This window comes from Syngnathus typhle, linkage group LG7, assembly GCF_033458585.1.
Source record: "Syngnathus typhle isolate RoL2023-S1 ecotype Sweden linkage group LG7, RoL_Styp_1.0, whole genome shotgun sequence".
In the NCBI taxonomy this organism is placed as follows: Eukaryota; Metazoa; Chordata; class Actinopteri; order Syngnathiformes; family Syngnathidae; genus Syngnathus; species Syngnathus typhle.
In genome coordinates this window covers 5,453,037-5,473,157 of record NC_083744.1, presented here as the reverse complement: position 1 = coordinate 5,473,157, position 20,121 = coordinate 5,453,037, and the positions used below count along the sequence as shown (strand labels likewise).

General features: G+C 40.3%; 4 protein-coding genes and 1 long non-coding RNA gene across 6 annotated transcripts; 2 read left to right on the top strand and 3 right to left on the bottom strand.

Moving 5' to 3' along the window:
- Positions 1-506: 506 nt before the first annotated feature.
- On the bottom strand, positions 507-2,693 carry LOC133157423 (cytochrome c oxidase subunit 5A, mitochondrial). 2 transcript variants are annotated; one of them, XM_061283933.1, is made up of 5 exons: positions 2,515-2,693; positions 1,766-1,882; positions 1,121-1,242; positions 919-1,041; positions 507-847 (listed from the first exon to the last, which is right to left on the bottom strand). In XM_061283933.1, the coding sequence occupies exons 1-4, from the start codon at positions 2,585-2,587 to the stop codon at positions 928-930; spliced, it is 426 nt and encodes a 141-aa protein (XP_061139917.1). In that variant the 5' UTR covers positions 2,588-2,693; the 3' UTR covers positions 507-847; positions 919-927. The 2 variants fall into 2 exon arrangements, with proteins under 2 accessions (XP_061139917.1, XP_061139916.1); XM_061283932.1 differs by having other exon boundaries at positions 928-1,041; positions 2,515-2,692.
- LOC133157424 (uncharacterized) lies at positions 1,782-5,112 on the top strand. Its single transcript, XR_009715012.1, has 2 exons — positions 1,782-1,923; positions 4,239-5,112. It is a non-coding gene; the product is annotated as an uncharacterized LOC133157424 (long non-coding RNA).
- Positions 3,335-4,205, bottom strand: LOC133157422 (ribonuclease P protein subunit p25-like protein). The gene has a single exon (XM_061283931.1). It carries the CDS (start codon positions 4,187-4,189, stop codon positions 3,545-3,547), a length of 645 nt encoding a protein of 214 aa, XP_061139915.1. The 5' UTR covers positions 4,190-4,205; the 3' UTR covers positions 3,335-3,544.
- Positions 5,113-5,168: 56 nt separating the features above from the next.
- On the bottom strand, positions 5,169-10,185 carry LOC133156699 (protein mono-ADP-ribosyltransferase PARP6-like). Its single transcript, XM_061282616.1, has 21 exons — positions 10,088-10,185; positions 9,912-10,028; positions 9,764-9,824; positions 9,082-9,172; positions 8,943-9,009; positions 8,729-8,878; positions 8,529-8,670; positions 7,957-8,088; positions 7,726-7,821; positions 7,562-7,654; positions 7,359-7,484; positions 7,219-7,284; positions 7,090-7,157; positions 6,614-6,662; positions 6,404-6,516; positions 6,240-6,312; positions 5,873-5,942; positions 5,712-5,791; positions 5,575-5,632; positions 5,409-5,493; positions 5,169-5,330 (listed from the first exon to the last, which is right to left on the bottom strand). Exons 1-21 carry the CDS (start codon positions 10,183-10,185, stop codon positions 5,234-5,236), a joined length of 1,932 nt encoding a protein of 643 aa, XP_061138600.1. The 3' UTR covers positions 5,169-5,233.
- Positions 10,186-11,892: 1,707 nt separating this feature from the next.
- On the top strand, positions 11,893-19,400 carry pkmb (pyruvate kinase M1/2b). The gene is made up of 11 exons (XM_061283705.1): positions 11,893-12,043; positions 13,321-13,493; positions 13,578-13,669; positions 15,529-15,660; positions 15,755-15,941; positions 16,608-16,878; positions 16,970-17,120; positions 17,186-17,338; positions 17,468-17,634; positions 18,698-18,879; positions 18,975-19,400. The coding sequence occupies exons 2-11, from the start codon at positions 13,349-13,351 to the stop codon at positions 19,079-19,081; spliced, it is 1,587 nt and encodes a 528-aa protein (XP_061139689.1). The 5' UTR covers positions 11,893-12,043; positions 13,321-13,348; the 3' UTR covers positions 19,082-19,400.
- The last annotated feature ends 721 nt before the right edge of the window (positions 19,401-20,121 follow it).

The following is a 20,121-nucleotide window of genomic DNA, read 5'->3' as shown; positions in this document are numbered from 1 at the left end:
CCCTCATTGTCATGCATGTAATATTTTGGATATTTAAGGTATTTCCTTTCACGTTTTTCTGAATTAAGTTTGTTTTAATAGTTTTTCTCTTTCGTAATTACCGCAGTGAGGAGTTTAGAGGTCATAACTTTCCGATGTCAGGTGGGATGAGATGGCACATGATTCCTCAAATGCTGTGAAAGTTCTCTGGCTTGTGCTGTTACTATGGAAATGTCAGAAAAAGTTTCTGGAACATCAGAAATTCCCATGGAGTTAATCAGAGGCACTTTAAGTTGAGTTTGAATGAATTTGGACAATTCTGTACATCACACATAAAAAAAATTTCAGCACAGTTGCTTTTGAGAGGTCACATTAATTTATTCATATTTTTGCTTAACAGCAATGTTTAGAACTGTATTCCCTAAGAGACAATATCTACCAATAATAATCCATCACGTCATTTAGTCGTGTGGTTTTGGTATTTTAATTCACGTGTTGGATTGATTACAATGTGAAACCAATGTGCCATTTGAACTCATTTATTTGAGCTGCTGAACATTGTGAAATGAAAACACAGATCCACTCGTATGGCTTTTGAATAACATGAAAAGTCTGCCCTCTGGTGGCAAAAACCGAACTTGACAAAAGCAGCCTCTTTTGTATTGTTTCCTTACGTAGTAATTAACTTTTTCTTTTAAAACAGTATTCCGAAAATCTTGCAATAAGCGTTACAGATAAATTGTCCTTTATTAGATTCATCAATATTTTACAAGCAAAAGAACTTCATAAAGGCAAAATTAAATATCAGACGGATGAGGCAAACATGTAGACAGATTCTGCATTCTTAGGACATCCACCGTTACTTGATCTGAAAGACAAAACAAACAGCATTGCAGGAGATTGACATCTAGTGATAAAACGAGGAAAACATGGGCTCACATCGCTTACTCAGACTTTGTCGATACCAAGCTCTTCGGGTGTTGAAATTCCGAGCTCGTCTAATGTTGGCCTAAGTTCCTGAAGAAGGTATGGGTAGATCTCTTTGTGTGGGCCAGCTTTATCCTGAGAAGTGTAACAGGTAGTAGCCAGTTAATAATCAACTCGATAAAGATAGATGATGATGGGCAGCGTATCCTCTCACCTTGACCGCTTCGAGAATTCGGATCGCACTGGCCAAGTCGTTTAACCTTCGACAAGCTCGCAGCGCTGCCTCAATAATCTTTGGCTCGGGTACCAGATCGTAACCAACCAATGTATTCATCCCTAAAATGCACAATTGTGACACACATAAGAAACTTTTCCATTTGCAGACAGAATGTTTTTTTTTTTTTCAACATGACACAAAATGATAAATATTGCATTTCATATAAGCAGGGTGAACTAGCAGGACTGAACATTCTCAAGTTCTTGGTAAGAATCTTTGTTACTTGTCCTCTTTTGATAGACGTTGTGGCCAAATAAATTTGCACGTGTATCATTCCTTTGAATACATGAATACAGCATCTTAAATAGACAGCTCATGTTTTTCCTGCAGAAATATGTGGTGCCATTTGGTAAAACCCATTAACTGACACTGCAGGTCCCTTTTCTATACCACTTTCCATAGTCACAAGTCCAGCTGACTTTAGGGCAAGAAACCTAGACTAGCTGCCAGATAGGCAAAATACAGTCTTCAATGAACCTACAGGGCATGTTTTTGATATATGGGCAAAAACAGCAGGTGGAGAAAATCCACGCAAACAACTCACAGCTACCTTGATACGTCATCATAGCTGACAATGTTTACCTTTTTTCAGCTCCCACGCATCGATGTCTGGCTTGTTGAAATAGGTGACCCAGCGTGCATCAAACTCCTCATCTGTCTCCTGTGTCCCGTGGGAATAGCACCTTGAGGCCAAGACACCTGCCAGGGGTCAATGATACAGAATCTCTATTTAATGCACTGTAGGTAATACTGAAGGTCACACTGTCTGCAGCGAATGAAAGACAACCAGTAAGATTGTTATTTTACAGTTTGTTATCAAGAATAAGTGTTATCATAGCTTATCACTCAATGGCGAAGGGTGTCCTGGTCAGAGGAGCAACGCGACAACAAATTAAAACCACATTTAAAACGTTCATCAATAGCCAATGCGACACGATAGCACACGTAAACGTACATTTTTGACATCCTGGTGGGGGGGAAAGTGACTTTGTTAGCGCAAACTGTTAGCATTAGCAGCACTACCAATAGGCCCCACGCATGACACTTTCAACTGGGTCACGGCAAGGACACGCGCCGAACAAAGCTCACCTAAAGGGCCTTAAAATGCCATTACGCTCAAATGTTAAACGACTGGTAGTAGTTTGCGTTGATTACACGCTTATCACGCAAAATAGTGGTAGGCGTAATTCAGTATTTGAAAGCAATAGTTGGGCGAGCTAACGTTAGCTAGCACCGGAATCGCGAGGGTAGCCTGATGTGTCCGCTATAAGTCACTGCAACTTCCTTAGCTTCTAAGGTATCCGCGTCGAACAAATATTGGTAAGAAATACCTTGGCAGGCCGGTTTTGTACGTGTCAAACTCCGAACACCGGAGAAAGACAATCGGACGGCTGCTCTGAACATGATGCAGGACAGCCAAGCTGCAACCGACCGGTCAGTTTTGAATGGCAGCAGAAACCTCTGTCAACGCCACTGACCAGGGCGGTGACGTCATCCACTCCTGTGCGCATGTGCGATTTTTTTTAAATTGACCTAGAAATACTCCTATGCTGACATGGAGACTTACCTGTATGAGGAGTCTGTAGTTAACAAAAAAAGAAAAAAAATCCCATTTTTGTCGTATTTGTAAAACTGTTTATCTGACCTGACATTAGTAAAATTACCTCCATCTTGTACGCCTAGTATGATTTTTAAGAAACCACATTGCGCCAGAACAAAACAACCAAAGACAAATAGCATGACAAATGGGGTGTCAATCACACTTGCAGGCACATCCATGTAATTTTATCACCTTTTTTCTTGATTAATTAACATTCCAAGAAATAAAACTTTAAACTGATAACATTGTGTTACTTTAACACTTCATTACGAATGCATCATGCTACCAGCTTAGAAAGAATGATTAACCTTGGCTTGTTTACGGTGCATGTTGCAGGGACGGATGAGTTAAGTGAGGCTGCGTTCAAATTTTGCTAGCCGTTTTAAATCACTAAACTCCCCTTTAACTGCAAGAAAACATTTATTTCTACTGTACATACCATATTTCTTTTAACGTAGCGCAATGAAAATACGATACCCACAAAATTTTCCAGGACCCTAAATCAATTTATAAACACTGATGAATTAAGTTACTTTTTATTTAAGCCCATTTTTATTGTAAGTTAAAACACAAATCTCCACAATTGATTTGAATGCTCTCGCTCACTCATGTCTATTGCCCTTCTCACTGCTTGTGTGTATATGCGAAACAATCTTGCTGGCATGTTGTGAGGAAAATCGAGTTATCCCAGTAGAACAGTTATAAATGTGGACATACAGTATTTCAACAAATAAACCTCCAACATAGAAATCTAGCTCAATTCATGGAGCACATTTGCTCCAGTCCTCCAGGCAGAGTTTCTTAGCTGCCATGGAGCATTGCGGCGGCCTGAGCATGGCTGTGTACATCCCTATACCCTCTGAGGGAACGCTGGCTGACTGGGGAGGCTGGTATCCAGGCTCCTGGGGATTGAGAGGGTCTTTGGAGAGCAGGATACAAATGGCCGGGACCGTCCTCTGCACGGTTATCCCCGGCGCTGCCTGTTGCGATGCTTCCCAAACTTCATCCACGGTCTTGTAGTAGAGTTTGGACACCTGGTGGAGCCCTTCCACTTTGCGTTTGAAGATCTCCACACAGGTGATAGTCTTGGTGACCCCTCTATCCGAACCAGTGAAGACCACCTGTCTCGGTGACTGCCCATGGCTGTCTCGAGCCTCGCCTTGCATGCGAGCTATTGCAAACCGCAGCAAATTGCGGATTTTGCTTCCTTCTCTTACTCGCATGTGGAGAAAGTCTGCGTTGAGTCCGGGAATGGGATAGGGACCGCTGTCTTCTGTGCGTCTGATTCTCCTGAAGTTCTTCGGACAGAGTGAAGGAGGTAAAGATTGAATGGCTGGGTTGAGTGAAGTACTTGAACGCACCTTCTGATGTATGGCTTCAGTCATCCTTAAAAAACTGTCAAACATTTGAAGGAATTACGTCTCGGAGGTCACAGCTTTGAATAATGTTTTCCAGAAGAGTTCTTCAGAAGTCCATCCTCCGATTTCTGCCAATTCAGCATCCCTTTGTTCTGAGATGACCGTGAAGGAGAAGTAAAAAGGACATTTCTTCTTCGAATCCCTCCGACGTGAAGAAAAAGAGGCTCTTGCTCGATTCAGCACCGAGGACAGCTGATGCCCACAAACACACATGAGGCTCCGACCGTTGAGTGGCACAAAGAGCTCTTAAAGGCACATGCAACATTTTGCCTCATTGAATTCAGTCATTTATGTCATTTATTGAGTTGACCAGCAACTTTTGTGAGAGCCTCAAGCATCAATGTGGTTGCTTTAATTTAGCAGTGAAATACACATAATTTATTGAGATGTGCTGACGCACTCAAATTGTTTGAACTCAAATGATTATTTTGTTTCCTAACATTTAAATCTTCTACATTTCTTGAATTAGTGTGGGTTTTATCTTTAATGGCTTTTCGTGTCATTTAATCTATTGGCACCATATGGTATTAAAAAAAAAAAAAGTCTTCCTTTGGGCTACCAGGGATATTTTGTCTTCCTTTTAGTCTGTCAAGTCACCCGCTGGGCTGACCCAGAAAACGGCAGACCTCTTGTAAATCAATAAGAACATTTAAACCTCGGAGCAGCTACCATTTTGTGGAGGTGTGTAAAAGCAACAAAAACAGGTTTGTCCTCAGGTGCCAACAATGCTGGCGAGGGTACATTGGGGAGGCAGCTGTGGGGCTCATATGGAAGCACAATAGTGTTATAATTTTGCCTTTCTGCCTCACGGGATGGAGCGCCTCTCCTGTTATTTGCTGATATGAACAATGAGCACAGGCTTTATGATTTCCTTTGTGTCTTTTGGGCCAATAAAAGCATCTTGAATATTGTCTTATTATGTTGCCTGGTAATTTCTCTTAATACATAAAAACAATAAAACCACACATTTGTCATTTTATCAAAAATGGGAATTTTAAAGATCTTCACAACATACGTGGAATGTAATTTTTTTCAGCTGGGGTTAGTTGCAATGACTTCTAAAATTTGGTTCTGGATGGCTTCTTCCTGAGTATTGATGTGGACATCCCCCACGCAACCGTTTTCATACCTGAGAGACACAAAGTCATGTGTGTTGTTGAACCAAACAGTCAATCTGGACTCAAGACTCGCGTCAGATTGTTCTTACACAAAGAGGAAACGTGTGCACACGTGGTCGGGAATGGGACACATCCAGATGTTCCCGTGCTTTTTGAGCTCATTTGATGTTATGACTGTGAAGAGAGCCAAAAACAAATCCGTTTTACTATATGCAAGTATCACCAAATTAAAAAAAATATATAGTCTTGCTGTACCTTCACAAAGTGCAACACAGTTTAAGTTGCTGCTTTGAAGAAATCTGCAAGGAACATCCTATAACAGAGAGAAAATGTAACGTGAAATGACAGAATGGACATCTATGAAGATACACATAATACTTAAAAAAAATTACTTGTTGGATTATGTTTATGTGATTATACTTCTTCAGGAGTTCTTCCTTAGAGGGTATCTGGTGTTGTCCCTTGCCCATGTCTGAACATAAAAAAGACACTTTGCAAAAATCTGAAGGATTTAAAGAAAAAAAAAAGAAAAAGAAAATATGTAAATTCATACCAGAATATCCAAAAGATATGCTTGAGATTGGGCTTAAATAGATCCCTTTGCCATATGCAGCTCCATGCATCTTTTAAAAAGAAACAAGTGTAACTTGTCAGACTTAGAGGTCAACGACATTTGAAATCTGAGAACTGCTTCTTGAGTTCTCAGCGCTAACGGCTTTGGATACACCCCTGTGAAATCACATGTGACTGATTTCTCTCAATACTAATCCTAAATGATTTAACATGACAGGAAACAGATATTCCTATGCAAAACTGATTATGGCTACAACATTCGTAGGAAAACACAATGCCCCAATTTATTGTATTAAGATAGGTGAGGTCTAAGTGAATGAGTTCCAGGGTTGTCACCCACCCCTTACCTGTAATTTTGTATTGGAGGCATTCACAAGCCCATTTCTTAAAATAGAATGCCAATTTTCAATGTGAGAACCACTGGGAAAAGAAAAAAAAAATAATGTTATGAGTCAGCAATTCAGGATCTAAGTTGCATGAGTGTGTACGAACGACCATAGATTTTTCTCACTGGAAAGCAAAGGTGCTGCCATAGAGTTTGCGTGCAGTTTGAAAGCGAGCTTCTTTGGTCGGAGGGCTGCTGATGAGCAGGAATTGGTGAGGCGTGTGCATAAATGACAGTTGCTATAAAGTGCAGTTAGCAAAGAAAAGAGTAAGTACAACACAGCTCAACAACTCGTATTTTCTTCAACGTGGTCACTACATGTATGCCTTGTCCTACCCTGTTGGCTGGAAGCTTGACAATGTGAGATCTGTTGCTTGATAAAATCCTGATGTCAAACATAAGAACAATCAGATGACATTGTGATTGTTGGCCATGTGTTTTAATCTGACCGGCCACAACATTAGGTACGCTCACACAACATGATTCGATTCACTAAGACGATCTTGTTTTTTGTTGTTGTTGTATTGTAGTGGTATTTGATTTGCCAATTCAGAAACGGCAGTAGGGCAAAAAGTTCCCTCCAATTAATTTTTTGTTTTTATATCATTCGGTGCAATAATGACAGCACCAATTCCTGCTCAAATGATCCAAAATTTTAGCGAGTTGATTTATTATTATTAATTTATTATTATTATTATTTTTCTTATGCTTCACGGTGAGATTTACCGACATCAAGTTTTTCACATATTTAAATTTCAAATGATTTTTTTTAGGTGAGCATAATAAAATGTTGAATATACTTTGAATCTTACCATTGCAATAAAGGAATGGCGAGAGGGTCTGTCTTGTCCATCTGCCTTTTTATTTCTGAATACGAGCCCTGCGTGACAATGATAACCATGTCTAGGTAAATCAAAGAATTATTGACAGGTGTCATTTACCTGTGCCATGCTCCGAATTAGCAGGATACTGTCTAGGGCTTTTTCCAGCCTTTCATAACTCTTTCTCTGTGGAGAGACAAAAAGAAACTTCATTGAATCTTCAAACCCTAAGTCGTCAATAATACGAGTTCTGATAATACCTTAGGACAAAAGGCCAACATTTTGGGGTTTTTTGGATCAACCACAGATGGGTACGGTTCAAATATGATCCTTTTGCGAGACGACTGCAGAGCTGACCTGCACATCGCCACCAGCAAGTCGATCACCTGTGGGACGAAAATCTTACAAATGGTATTGACGCAACTTTACGCAAAAAAAAAAAATTAAGTGGTGCGTCATTGACCTCAGCACCGGTGGCTGTCTCCTCTGTGGCTCCGGACATGGCCCCCATGGCGTGAAAAGAAAAAACGCACAGTTCCCTGGCGCAAACGGCGGGCTAGCGAATCACCAGATAGAGCTCTTAGTATTCCGTTTCAGTGCAGTTTTATAAGTTTGCAAGTTTTTTACCTTCAACAGGGGGCCATTCTGAAAAACGTGGCGCTCGTCACAAATCACGCAGTATTCATTCAACGTGGGGATTCTTTGCTCTGCGTACCTCATGACCTGTGAGCACAGCAAAGCAGAATCAGATTTCATTTATTTGCATGGGCTTTCGAATCGAATTTCCGTCAGAATAATTCCTGCCAGTTGTAACTTGGAAATTGCTATTGCCTTTCCCTCATGTTTCAATTTGCTTACTTGCACCAAGAAGCCATGTTGTAGAGTCGGGCTCGTTTTGCAGTGCCCTATGGCCTGAGAGAAGAACAGCAGCTCTATCAGCTGCTTAGTGCTGAGCTGAGCTGACGACTTCACTCCTGACACGGCAACCCTCTGTGGAAGAAGTCCAGGAAAGGAAATCAGTTTTGAATACTTTGCTAAAACACTTTTCATTTTTTCCTCATCTTTTTTGTGCACCTGCCATTACATTCACACCTGCCCATTGGCGGAGCTAGAGGGGGGTCCACGGGGCTCTGCATCCCCCGAGGTGCCATGTCAGATATTGTCTTTTGGTTATTTTCATATTTTTCTTTGAATTATTTTAACACATTTCCACCCATCCCCATGGGGAACATACATACAATGCATCTTTATCAGCGTTTATTGAAGAATTTTAGAATTTTAACTCTGCCAATGTCCCTGGTGTATAAAGTCAAACGCAAATTATGTCAATGACAATCGGCTTAATTCAACATGCAGTATACATATGCACTTGGCATATATTTTTAGCCATCATCTGAGCTTGCTTGAATATCTCAAGTGGCATAGCTGACCTTTCCACTGGGTGTGTAAGTGAAGAGTTCTCCCGGTGGATTCTTGATGTTGTAGGACATTGTGTGATTGGCAAAATGATTCCGTCTCATAGCGGGCAAAAAAAATCTTCCCCTCAGGCTGCGGTCTTGCAGCGTGTTTGATCTAAAACGGAGAGTTGATCAGGAAAGCCTGTCACAGCGACATCAGATACTTTGCATACTTGGACAGTGGTAGCCAAATGCTAAGTCTTGCACGAAGTTTCTTCATGGTTCCACCAGGTCTGAACCAGCTGTGCCTTTTCTTCTGTCTCACTGTAATGTTCTCATTAGTCAGATGGTTCCACTCTCGGGAGATGAAAACTGCTAAAATACTGTCCAACAATATTAAAAGGTTAATCTGTCAGACAAAATATGAACATTGACCGATGGTGCTACCTTTGCAGTTGTTTTCCAAGATTAAAATGATGTCTATTAGATGGCTGAAAGACTTCAACAGATGGTTCTACAGTGAGGAGTCACGTATCATCATCATGGAGAATGCTGATGTCATACACTTTGCAGAATAGAGTCTCACCTGGTCCATCAAGATACTGAGATCGAGACAAGTGCAGGCGAACAATAATTGGCTCTGATGTATGAACTCTCCAGGCCATAGCCATGTCCTCCTGCGTACACCAAGAGCAAACAATGTATGTGGTTCGCAGCACAGATGGATGAAATTTCTATATATTTTATTTTTTATGTATTATTTTTATATATTTTTAAATCATTGTTAAATCTTTAACAAATATATATGTATATATATGTATATATATATGTATATATCACCAACAGCTTCATACTCCAGGCTGTTAGGATCCTGAACTCTCTCCCCCCTTCTGCGTAGCGTCCTGTACTTTTGCGCTATATTCTGACTGTCTGCTGTATGCATGCTCCTCTTATTTATTATTTGTTTATTTATTATTTATTCATCACTCTTATTTATTCATTGTTCGTGCCTTCTTGTTTTTTTTTTTGTGTGTTGTTTACTTGTATGTATATTGTGTACTATGTCTTGTCACCGCGGGATAGTGGGAACGTAATTTCGATTTCTTTGTGTGCATGTGAAGAAATTGACAATAAAGCAGACTTTGACTTTGATTGAGTGAGAGCATCATGACTGTCATGGGATCTTGTCATCTGAGTGGCGGTGATTTGGCATGTATGTTGCAAAGATATATATATATATTTTTTAAATTGGTCTTTTTTGAACTTACATTCAAAATGTTGGCGTTAATGTTCAGATCAACATCCACTTCGTCGATTGATTGATATTCCCTAAAATGTGCAGAATGTAGGCAAGATTTAAAAACACACAGGAAAAATTCATGCTCTTTCCACATGACTGATGGTTTCAGTGTTTACCCGATAGTGACGGAATTATAAGAATACAGACTCCTGACTGTCTCGATGTCTCCATCCAGTCGGGGATGGCAGCTCGGCTCAATGATACAGCTCCCCTGCTGGGACAAGTACGAGTGCCTGTGTTATTTCAATCTAAGAGACAGCCGTTACCAACAAATTGCTTAACGAATGTTTACATATGCTGTCTCTTCTTCCTCTGAGGCAAAATCTTCCTCACTTTCACTCCACTGCTGCCACTCAGCTTCCTGAACAGGAAAGCAATTGGACCATTCATTAATTTTCTATATTGATTATGCATACTCGGCGTGGCACATTTAAATATTTAGAGAGAGAGAGAGAGAGAGATTATATTGTACACTATTTTAACACCAACAACAGCAATTACAGCCACTTGAATCAATACCTCAATCAATAAGCATCATTATTTTCACATCAGAAAGGCAGATTCTTGGGCCGAGCTCTCAAATCGATATAGTGTAGCGTGGTGGTAGTTAAATGTGTTCATTATATACTGGGTTGTTTTTTTTCTTATATGAAAGAGTACAAATAACTCATCTGGACTCACCATGTGCAGCAATATTGCACTTCATCAACAAAAGTAGATAATCTATACTGGTCTGTGGCTAAGGAAAGGAAAGAAAGACTGAGATTGACATTTTACACACGGTTCTCGATATGTAATTTGATATTCATGATGTCACCACTTACCTCCTTTCACAGAGACATGGGGAGCATACACATTTGTGGCTTGATGAAAAAGATTATATCCAGAGATCTACTAGTAAAAATAGAGAAACAAAACAAAAACATGCTCCCAGTTTGATGGCTCGCTTGGTAATGCGACTTTAGCTGTCCTCCTAGCGATCCGAACAGCAGGATGTCACACATATTGCGTCGTGGACTCAATCAGCTGCTGCCATTCATTGCCCTGGTGATCTCCATAATCTGAAACCGGCAATGTTTCCTCTCCTGTCAAACATTACAACACTAATCACATTTTCTCCACTAAAAGTTGAGTACCATGATGGGCTTTAGGACAAATTAGCACATTTTATTTATTTTTTTCCTCGTCTGAGTGTGTCCATCTCCAGACTGACCTTAATCAGCAGTTAACCCCTGTGAGTAGACGCCTGCTGCTCCACAGTCAGATTACACACTTGTAAGGCCTTCATATATATGTGCACTCTCATTAAGTGCTTTTCTCAGCATTCTGTAATCCACTTATGAGTGTTTGGTAGTGGTGTGCTTTTTTCCCCATGCTCATTAATCCCTCTGAATTGTTTATTGGCTTAATTGAAATAGGAGTAAAATAATGTTATGGAAAAACAGATGAAAGTGAGATACATTTTGGACAAACCGTGATGACAGAAATGTCCTTTAAAAAAATGAAGGCTCATTTCCAGCAACTAGTTTTGTGTTCTAAATTCAAATCAAATTAAAAGTCTAATAATTGATGTCTAACAAACGTTACAATCACAGGATGTTTGTGTAAGAATTGAAGCACACATATATATATGTCCACTTCCACTGATCATCCACAAGAGGACAGTGTTGTTGCGAGAAGTAATTTGATGTAGCTTCAGTTTGTATTCTAGACAGAAAATAAATTTTCCATGCCGATTACATACAGTATAAATGAATCAGAATAATAATTTCGCGGATAAAAAAATAATAGCTTGTTGAGGAATGGTTAACAATATGTTGATCTATATGTTGATAGCAAAATAAACATACATTTGTCCAAAAAATCAATGAAACTTAAAATATTACCATTTGGGACATTTAAAATGGAATTTAATTAAAATACTCCTTCTGTATGATTTTAGTGGGTAGAAAATTATTGCATAAAAATTGTCAATCGTCACCCTACCTCCCGCAATGTAGTTATTGAAGCCAACTACTATATTTTGATGCAATTGACTCGCCAGCGTCAAGTGACAACTTTTGCCCTTTGAAAGGTGTCTACCAGTAGTGGCGGAGTGATTTCTTACCAACCAGACGACCACCGCCTCCGTATCGCACTACATTCCTTTGGTCACAGCAAAGTAGTTCCGGTCAACCAAGGAGCATAAAAAGCAGCCGCCGCGGGGAACCGAGCGGCGCTTTGGTTCCCTGCAAAGTTCATCCCAAAGGTGAGTGCACATACAAATTGTGTGTGTTATGAGAAACAGTTGAATTTTTTGGTAATAGTCTATAGACTATACAACTTTGTATACAAAAAAAAAAAAAAAATCCCCCTGTTTTAATTTAGCTACACAGTTGACTGTATTTTTCTCCTACAGTCTACATTTCAGGACTTGTATAGTACTCAATACTTAATTAGTTGATAAGTTAAATTCATTCATTAATTCATTTTAACTATGTAAAAACCATCTTAGGAAGTTTTAATTAGCACCTTTAACTTTAACACATAAAACACTTTCAATTAAAATGATTGTAATTATTTCTATATTCATTGTCACCAAATGGTGAATTAATTGGTTAGCTGTAAATGTAAATAATTTTTATAATTAAACTGTATATTGAATCAGTATAATTTGAAATTAACCACAGAAATAAATGAAGTTTTTCAACACTCCTTCAGCCTTTAATATTTTCTTCCGATTTGATGATATATGAACAACAAATCTAATTTTAGCATAAGACTTTTGCGCAGTGACTTTTCTGTGATTACATAATTTCAAATATGTGCTATGAAAAGGAAAACACAGTCATAGCATGCATCCACTGTCCAGAAATACTCCCAGGTGGTTATTTTCGGTCAGTGCTGGCGGTGAGATCGGTGTCCCAGCACGCTCGGTGTTTCCAAACACTGACTCACCGACACTTGGTCGTCAAGCGTCCACTGTGTAGCACGAGTCATTAAGTCTCGCTTCACAGGCACAGTCCTGTTTGTGAGTGTGATTCAACCTTGTGTCAAAAGTGACCTGCTTGTCTTCTCTACATGAACTCCCGTTGGAATGTGTAGAGTGGAGCCAGCCGAGCACTTTGCTGTTCTTGTTGCTTTATGCACATGGGCTGTTTGATCAGCTCGCACGAAAACCTCACTGGGCATCGGTCCACCTCTGCCATCCATGCCCTTTTTTTTTTTTTTTTTTTTTAGCTATTACTGTACTTACTATTTTCACGATACAAAATTTTCTTGCACATTATTGACTAGCATCATTATGTGAGGACCTGTATTTAATGACTCAATTTTAAAATTACATCACAATAAAGGCTATTTATCTCAACCAATCAGATAATAATGTAAAATCCTAAGAATATGATGCAAAAAATGCACCTGCGTTTATGTAGCAATGTCAAAAACCATTGCTTTTTATCAAATACCCAATTGAACTCACATGAATGAATGCATGTCGCCGTTATCGAAGGTAAATCAATCATGTCTTCTAACCTCTTTCCGCAGGCATAATCCCGAAGGCACGTGTCCAATCATGTCGAAGTCTAAGGAATCCTCCATCATGCACAGCCAGCAGCTGCACGCCGCTATGGCCGACACGTTCATCGAGCACATGTGCCTGCTGGACATCGACTCGGAGCCTGCCGTGTCTCGTAACACCGGCATCATCTGCACAATTGGTCAGAAATACACACACATAAAAAGTCAATGAATGTCTGTTTGACTGACTATATTTGTATTTTTTGTAAAATGTTCTCATGCAGGGCCTGCCTCTCGATCTGTGGCCATGGCCAAGGAGATGATCAAGTCTGGGATGAACATTGCAAGAATGAACTTCTCGCATGGCACACATGAAGTGAGTGCACTGGGTGACTTCGGTGATGGTGACATAGGAATTTGTACGATAAGTTTTATTACTCATGGTAAAAGCATTGACGAGTAACTTGGTAACAACATAGAAATATGAGAATTTCGTCGAAATATTTCATAAAAAAAAAAGTCCTATTTATTCTAGCGTGGTGCACGACAATTTGGCATCGCCACTTGTTGCCAGGCAAAATTTGTGGCGTATGACTTATGGAAACAAAATGTCAGCTTCACATACCAGACGGATAAAATTAATCTGGCATTAAAAATGTATTCCACAAATACATGTACAGTACATGAGACTTATTATGTTGCGCCATAATGTTCACCATATGGGAGTGATTGAGAGAGAGTGTCATGATTGTCATGGGATCTTGTTACTTGTGCTCCATCTGAGTGGCAGTGATTTGGCATGTATGTTGCAAAGAGGGTTGTGTGTTGGCAAAAAAAAATATCCCCGTTGACCTGTCACCTTTTATAAAGGTCATACACTTGCTTGCCTTCACTGTCACCTGAGTGGACCGGCCCAGTTAGAACTTTCACATGGTACTCAGTAAAGGTTAAAGGAAAGGTGACTTTCAGTGATTGACTGCCGGTGTAGGAGTGTAATATGGAAGAAAAATAGTTTTTGCAGCTTGTCAAGGGAAACTGTTAGCCCTGAGTAGATGAGAGCTAGAACAAGAACTTTTGAGATTGAGTGACACAAATTAATAACACAATATCAGAGCGAGAGAGAAGAACAAGGTCGCACTAAAATGGAAAATTACAGATTTTACAATTGTCAACAAAAATATTCTATGAGTGTAAAGGTATTTGTTTATCCTCACAGGTGTTCCTAATTTTATGGCTTGTCAGTGTACAATATGTGGTTTTTTTTTTGCAGAATCATGAAAGTAAACTAGAAGAACGAATTGTTTTGGGAAGGACAAAATGAAATTGACCTCTGCGTGGTCACTGGCCAGTGCCGCTATTAATAGTTTGAGACGCAGAGAGTTTACATGGAGGCATGTGTGGACTCACAGTGTTGTGTTCGTTGCTCCTCTTACGAGTACTTTCAACATACATTGAGAACATCTTGACCAACTATACTCCTCATATGGTAGATCATTAACATTTAAAACAAGACAATAGTTTCTTCAGAAAACTGCTTTTAAATATGTTGATGCATGCTGAGCATCCAAGTGTACACAAACAGTGAGGAAATATTCTGCTAACACCTCAAGCAGCTGTTTTGGGACAGTGAACTGCGTCACAAGCTAAAATTGGTGTTGCAGTTGTCGTTCAGGATTTACACCTCTTTGCAACTCGGAATAAGAAAGCAACACACTGCCCGTACCTATTGAGACTCTGTTTGTTCACATACAGTATTAGACACTAATGTATTGCTATCTTAGTGTAAATACAATTTACCCACTGGTTGACAATTTATTATTTCAAAAACATTGCAAAATCGGGCTTTTGCTGGCTCAAAAAATATGGAAAATGCTCAATGTTAACTTTTTATTTGTGTAGCTAGCATGAACTGTATCGCACTAAAAATGCTCAAAGTTAGCCTTGTATGTGTGTATCTAGCTTGAACCATATTGCACCAAAAATGCTCGAAGTTAGCCTGGTATGTGTGTAGCTAACTTGAACCGTATTGTACAGAAAGTTAGCCTTGTATGTGTGTAGTTATCTTGAACCGTATTGTACCGTGCAACCATGACATAGATACAAGGACCATTTTCCTACACTGCAATAACTTCCATTTACATCATCATATTCTATTTCCCACCACATCAAGTTCTACTGCAAGTTTTATGGTCAGATCTCATTTTGTTTTTCCTTGTTTTTAAACTTGCGCAACAGTACCATGCTGAGACCATCAAGAATGTCCGCGAAGCAACTGAGAGCTTTGGAGCAGGCTCGCTCAGCTACAGGCCAGTGGCCATCGCTTTGGACACCAAAGGACCAGAAATCAGGACAGGGCTCATCAAGGGTGTAAGTTGTTCTTGCTCAGTATTCATCACAACCTTAGTGACACAAAGGAGAGGAGAATGAAGGTCATCAACATGCTTTTGTTCTTGTTGCTCAGAGTGGCACCGCTGAGGTTCAGCTAAAGAAAGGTGACACCATCAAGCTGACTCTTGATGACAGTTACGAGGAGAAATGCGATGAGAAGACACTGTGGCTCGACTACAAAAACATCACCAGGGTCGTCCAGAGCGGAAGCCACATCTACATCGATGATGGGTTGATTTCCCTCAAGGTCAAAGACATCGGTAAGAGCTAGCGTTCCAACGTTTATTTTATTTTGTTTTGAGTTCTCTTTTAAAACCAGTTATTTTATTTAGGTTTTAACCACGGTTAGTTTTTATTTTTCAAAAAGCTTCATCTCAGTTCTGTGTTGATTAGTTTTAATAATATTTATTTATTTATTTATTTTTCTTTATTTATTTATTTATCTATTTATTTATTTAAATTAATTGACAAACACAAAAAACAAAGGACATTTTCACTAAAATCATAGTTTTGTTCGCTATATGACTTTAAAATTTTCAGTTTTAGTAAGTTACGGTTTTTAAAGCACAATTTTGTTTTATTCTGAGAACTAATTTCAATTTTGGCTTGTTTTGTTGGTGTACTATAATAACTTTGGTAAGACCAAAGACTAGTTTGAGGGACTGAGTTTCTTATTAAGCTAACAGGAGAGGTCAGAAGTAACCAAGTATTAATACTTTGTTATTGTAGTCAAGTAGATTTCTCACGTATTTGTGCTTGAGTAAAGTCTTTTACTCCCTGCTTTGGAAAACAGATATCAGCACTTAGTTTCTACCCGTCACTATTTCAAAATGTGTTTTGAGCATTCATAGATGACACACCATAACAAAAGATGCAAATAATGCAACGTAAACCCAAAATGACGAAGTGAATTTTTCGCCTCGAAGGTCACGACTACGTGATGTGTGAGATCGAAAACGGTGGCATGTTGGGCAGCAAGAAAGGCGTCAACCTACCCGGCGCTGCCGTCGATCTCCCTGCTCTGTCGGAGAAGGACCTTGATGACCTGAAGTTTGGCGTGGAGCAGGGTGTCGACATGGTGTTCGCTTCCTTCATCCGCAAGGCTGCCGACGTTCACGCTGTCAGGAAAGCTCTGGGTGAGAAGGGCAAGGACATCAAGATCATCAGCAAGCTGGAGAACCACGAGGGAGTGCGCAGGTAACTTGATATTTACGTTTTAGTGATGAAAGATGGAGCCGCTGATAGTTGTCACGATTGCCCTTAATAATTTCAATTCCCTTTGTCGCAGATTTGATGAGATCCTGGAGGCTAGCGACGGCATCATGGTAGCCCGTGGAGATCTGGGTATTGAAATCCCAACGGAGAAGGTGTTCATCGCCCAGAAGATGATGACCGGCAGGTGCAACAGGCTGGGCAAGCCCATCGTCTGCGCCACGCAGGTATGCCGCATCGTTGCAGTGATGTTGGGGTTGTGACATCATCATTTTGTGGTTGCCACATTCAGATGCTGGAGAGCATGACCAAGAAGCCTCGTCCCACCCGTGCCGAGGCCAGCGACGTCGCCAACGCTGTGCTGGATGGCAACGACTGCATCATGCTTAGCGGGGAGACGGCTAAGGGGGATTACCCTCTGGAGGCAGTGCGCACACAACATATGGTGAGTGGACGTCGGAAGTCTATTTGGTCTCAGGGATGGACCAAAAAAGTGCCTCCTTTCAATATTTAGTAGAAGGATTTGAAATTTCATGGACCTAAGGGAATGCAACCACGTTTTTATTATGTTCAGATCGCTCGTGAAGCCGAGGCCGCCATGTTCCACAGGCAGATGTTTGAGGAGCTGCGTCGCACCTCCCACCTGACCCGCGACCCCACGGAAACCATTGCCATCGGTACAGTTGAGGCATCCTTCAAGTGCTGCGCCAGCGCCATCATCGTGCTCACCAAAACCGGCAGGTCAGAATCCCGCCACCCTGTGCCTCCACAGTAAATCCCCCCCTGGCTTGAGTGAAGTGAGCCACTTCTGACCTTTTAGGAGCTGAACCCTGACATTTTACATGATAATTTTAACTCCCTGTTCATTCCTCTCACGAGGGAGTTCAACCTCTAAAAAGCATGTGGTTCAGGCAGCTGTGTTTTTAAGAGTATGAAAGCGCTTAGGATTGATAGAACATCACAGATCAGCATTTTTTACTGCAGTTGGAGATCTACTGGAGGTTCTGATTCATCGTGTTGTGATCTCGGCAGAGCTTTATTGCTTTTTTTACTTCATTGTTTTGTCTTGCAACTTTTCAATTGGATTCAGCCTCACTGATGTCAGCAGGTTGTTCCCAGATGTCAGCGTGCCTCGAAAAGCCCCACTTGCTGGCCAGTGATGAAATGCTGACTGAAAAATAGCATCTCACTTTTAGGAGAGCGACAGAGAAAATACGTACTTTGAGTACGTACTCGTCAACTTGGAAATATAGTCAAACTTAATGAGGGATGTTGAATTTCCTTTAGCTACTGTACATTCAGTATTTGGAAACAACAAATATTGTCAGTCAAAATAAAATAAAGCCGTCTCTTGTCGCTCCAAGTACCACCATATAATCGACCGACTTTAAAATATATTAGCAGAGTAGGCCAAAGTGTCCATCAAAAACAACTTGGAGGTTTTATTCCTAAAAAATATATTTAAAATTAAATAATAACTAATAATTTTAAAAAAAAGGTTAAAGGTGATGTAATGCAGCATTTAATTGTCTTTTACAAATTTAATTATTTGCAAATATGAACAAATATGATGAATACTGTTCAAAGACGTATTACTGTTCTTGGTAATGGCAATGTGATGTAATAATGCAATTTCAGTTGAATTGAGTTGAAGGTCTTGAGTTGAAGGTCTATTCTTAAAAGGCATTCATCTTTTGTAATCAATGAAATAAAAGAACTTTTAATTCTGACAGCAACAATATTTTGTAACCACATTTCTGTCAAATATTTTTGGGGAAAACTTACTTGGTTTGTGCCCCTGCAGGTCTGCTCACATGCTGTCCAGGTACAGGCCCCGCGCTCCCATCATCGCCGTGACCCGCTGCGGCCAGGCGGCTCGCCAGGCTCACCTCTACCGCGGTATCTACCCGGTGCTCTACACCAAACCCGCCAACGACGTCTGGGCCGAGGACGTCGACCAGCGTGTCAACTATGCCCTGGAAGTTGGTGAGTGACAAACAAGGAGAAGCTGCAGTGAAATGTTAAAAGAAAAGCTCCGTAAATGTTTTGCTAATAAAATCTGTATGTTGTTACCTGTACAGGCAAACACCAAAATTTCTTCAAGAGCGGTGACGTAGCCCTTGTCGTGACCGGCTGGCGTCCAGGTTCCGGTTACACCAACACCATGAGGGTGGTCCTCGTGCCTTGAGCTCCACTTAAAGACGATATTTACCCGCCCCTTCGTGCTCCTCACATGTAACCTTCCTTTACATGAACGCAGACCACTCACTCAAAAGGTTCACATACTAACTGAAGTATCTAAATTGTGCTGATGACACTCGTGTCATATTTTATAACTCGATCGCCATAACAGCTAATATTGACTTAATTTATCATTGTCCTATTAATGTCCAACTTGCACTAGAACTCAGAGGAGTACGGTAAATGTCTTTGGAAAAAAAAAAATATATATATATACAGTGTAGTGACCAAGTGTTATCATGACATCCAATAAAAAGAAATCTTGATTTTTGTTTCTCCTTTTATATGAAGTCGAGCATGCCTATTTTTGTATTTCAAAAAAAAAAAAGGAAAGCTTCTGGAATTACGCTAACAGTAAGAACAAACATCATTGAGCAGATAATCATTTATTGCATTGAATCCCATAACCTAAAATAATAAAATAGAGCTAACATACAGTATGTTAGCGGTACATGCAGGTAGGAGATGGAATCCTCAAATCGCAAAGGCAACAAATATAACAATGACTACGTATATAGAAATAGATGCGCGTCCTTCCTATGAAAATGCACACCTTGCAACCCACGGCAACCTTCTAGTCAAGCTGCCTCTGCTGTTGTGGGCTCGGAGGAGAATAGTAATGAGGGATTGATCGAGCCCACCGGCAGAGGCTGCTTGACCCAGTCGCAGCAGAACTCATGGTGGAGATCCACAAAGCGACGACCAAACAACTCAGAGGATGCCGAGACACGACGATGTGCGACTAAGAAACATGTACTGATTAACACAACAGGATTGAGGATTCTCTCGGTGTTTTTTGATTTGATGAGACACGATGAAAAGAGGTAAATGTGTCGCATCGGCGTTTCTTGTTTATCACATGTACAAGTAATTGCTTTTAGCCCTTTGATTGGTGCAAGAAACATTCGCGTGTGCCGTGTCGCTCTGCTTACTGCATCCGAACAATGAACACGATCTGACTGAAGTGCTTTGATTCACAGTACTCGC

Bases quoted from the DNA above. Each gene is read 5' to 3' on its own strand.
- LOC133157423 (XM_061283933.1), bottom strand. From the start codon at position 2,587: ATGTTCAGAGCAGCCGTCCGATTGTCTTTCTCCGGTGTTCGGAGTTTG. The intron at 1,883-2,514 runs GTATTTCTTACC...GACCCCTGGCAG, and splicing joins TACAAAACCGGCCTGCCAAG to GTGTCTTGGCCTCAAGGTGC. The intron at 1,042-1,120 runs GTGAGAGGATAC...TACACTTCTCAG, and splicing joins GAATTCTCGAAGCGGTCAAG to GATAAAGCTGGCCCACACAA.
- LOC133157422 (XM_061283931.1), bottom strand. From the start codon at position 4,189: ATGTTTGACAGTTTTTTAAGGATGACTGAAGCCATACATCAGAAGGTG.
- LOC133156699 (XM_061282616.1), bottom strand. From the start codon at position 10,185: ATGAATGGTCCAATTGCTTTCCTGTTCAGGAAGCTGAGTGGCAGCAGT. The intron at 10,029-10,087 runs GTAAACATTCGT...GAAATAACACAG, and splicing joins AGGAAGAAGAGACAGCATAT to GCACTCGTACTTGTCCCAGC. The intron at 7,822-7,956 runs GTAAGCAAATTG...CTGTGCTCACAG, and splicing joins AACATGGCTTCTTGGTGCAA to GTCATGAGGTACGCAGAGCA.
- pkmb (XM_061283705.1), top strand. From the start codon at position 13,349: ATGTCGAAGTCTAAGGAATCCTCCATCATGCACAGCCAGCAGCTGCAC. The intron at 13,670-15,528 runs GTGAGTGCACTG...CTTGCGCAACAG, and splicing joins TCTCGCATGGCACACATGAA to TACCATGCTGAGACCATCAA. The intron at 15,942-16,607 runs GTAAGAGCTAGC...TTCGCCTCGAAG, and splicing joins CCTCAAGGTCAAAGACATCG to GTCACGACTACGTGATGTGT.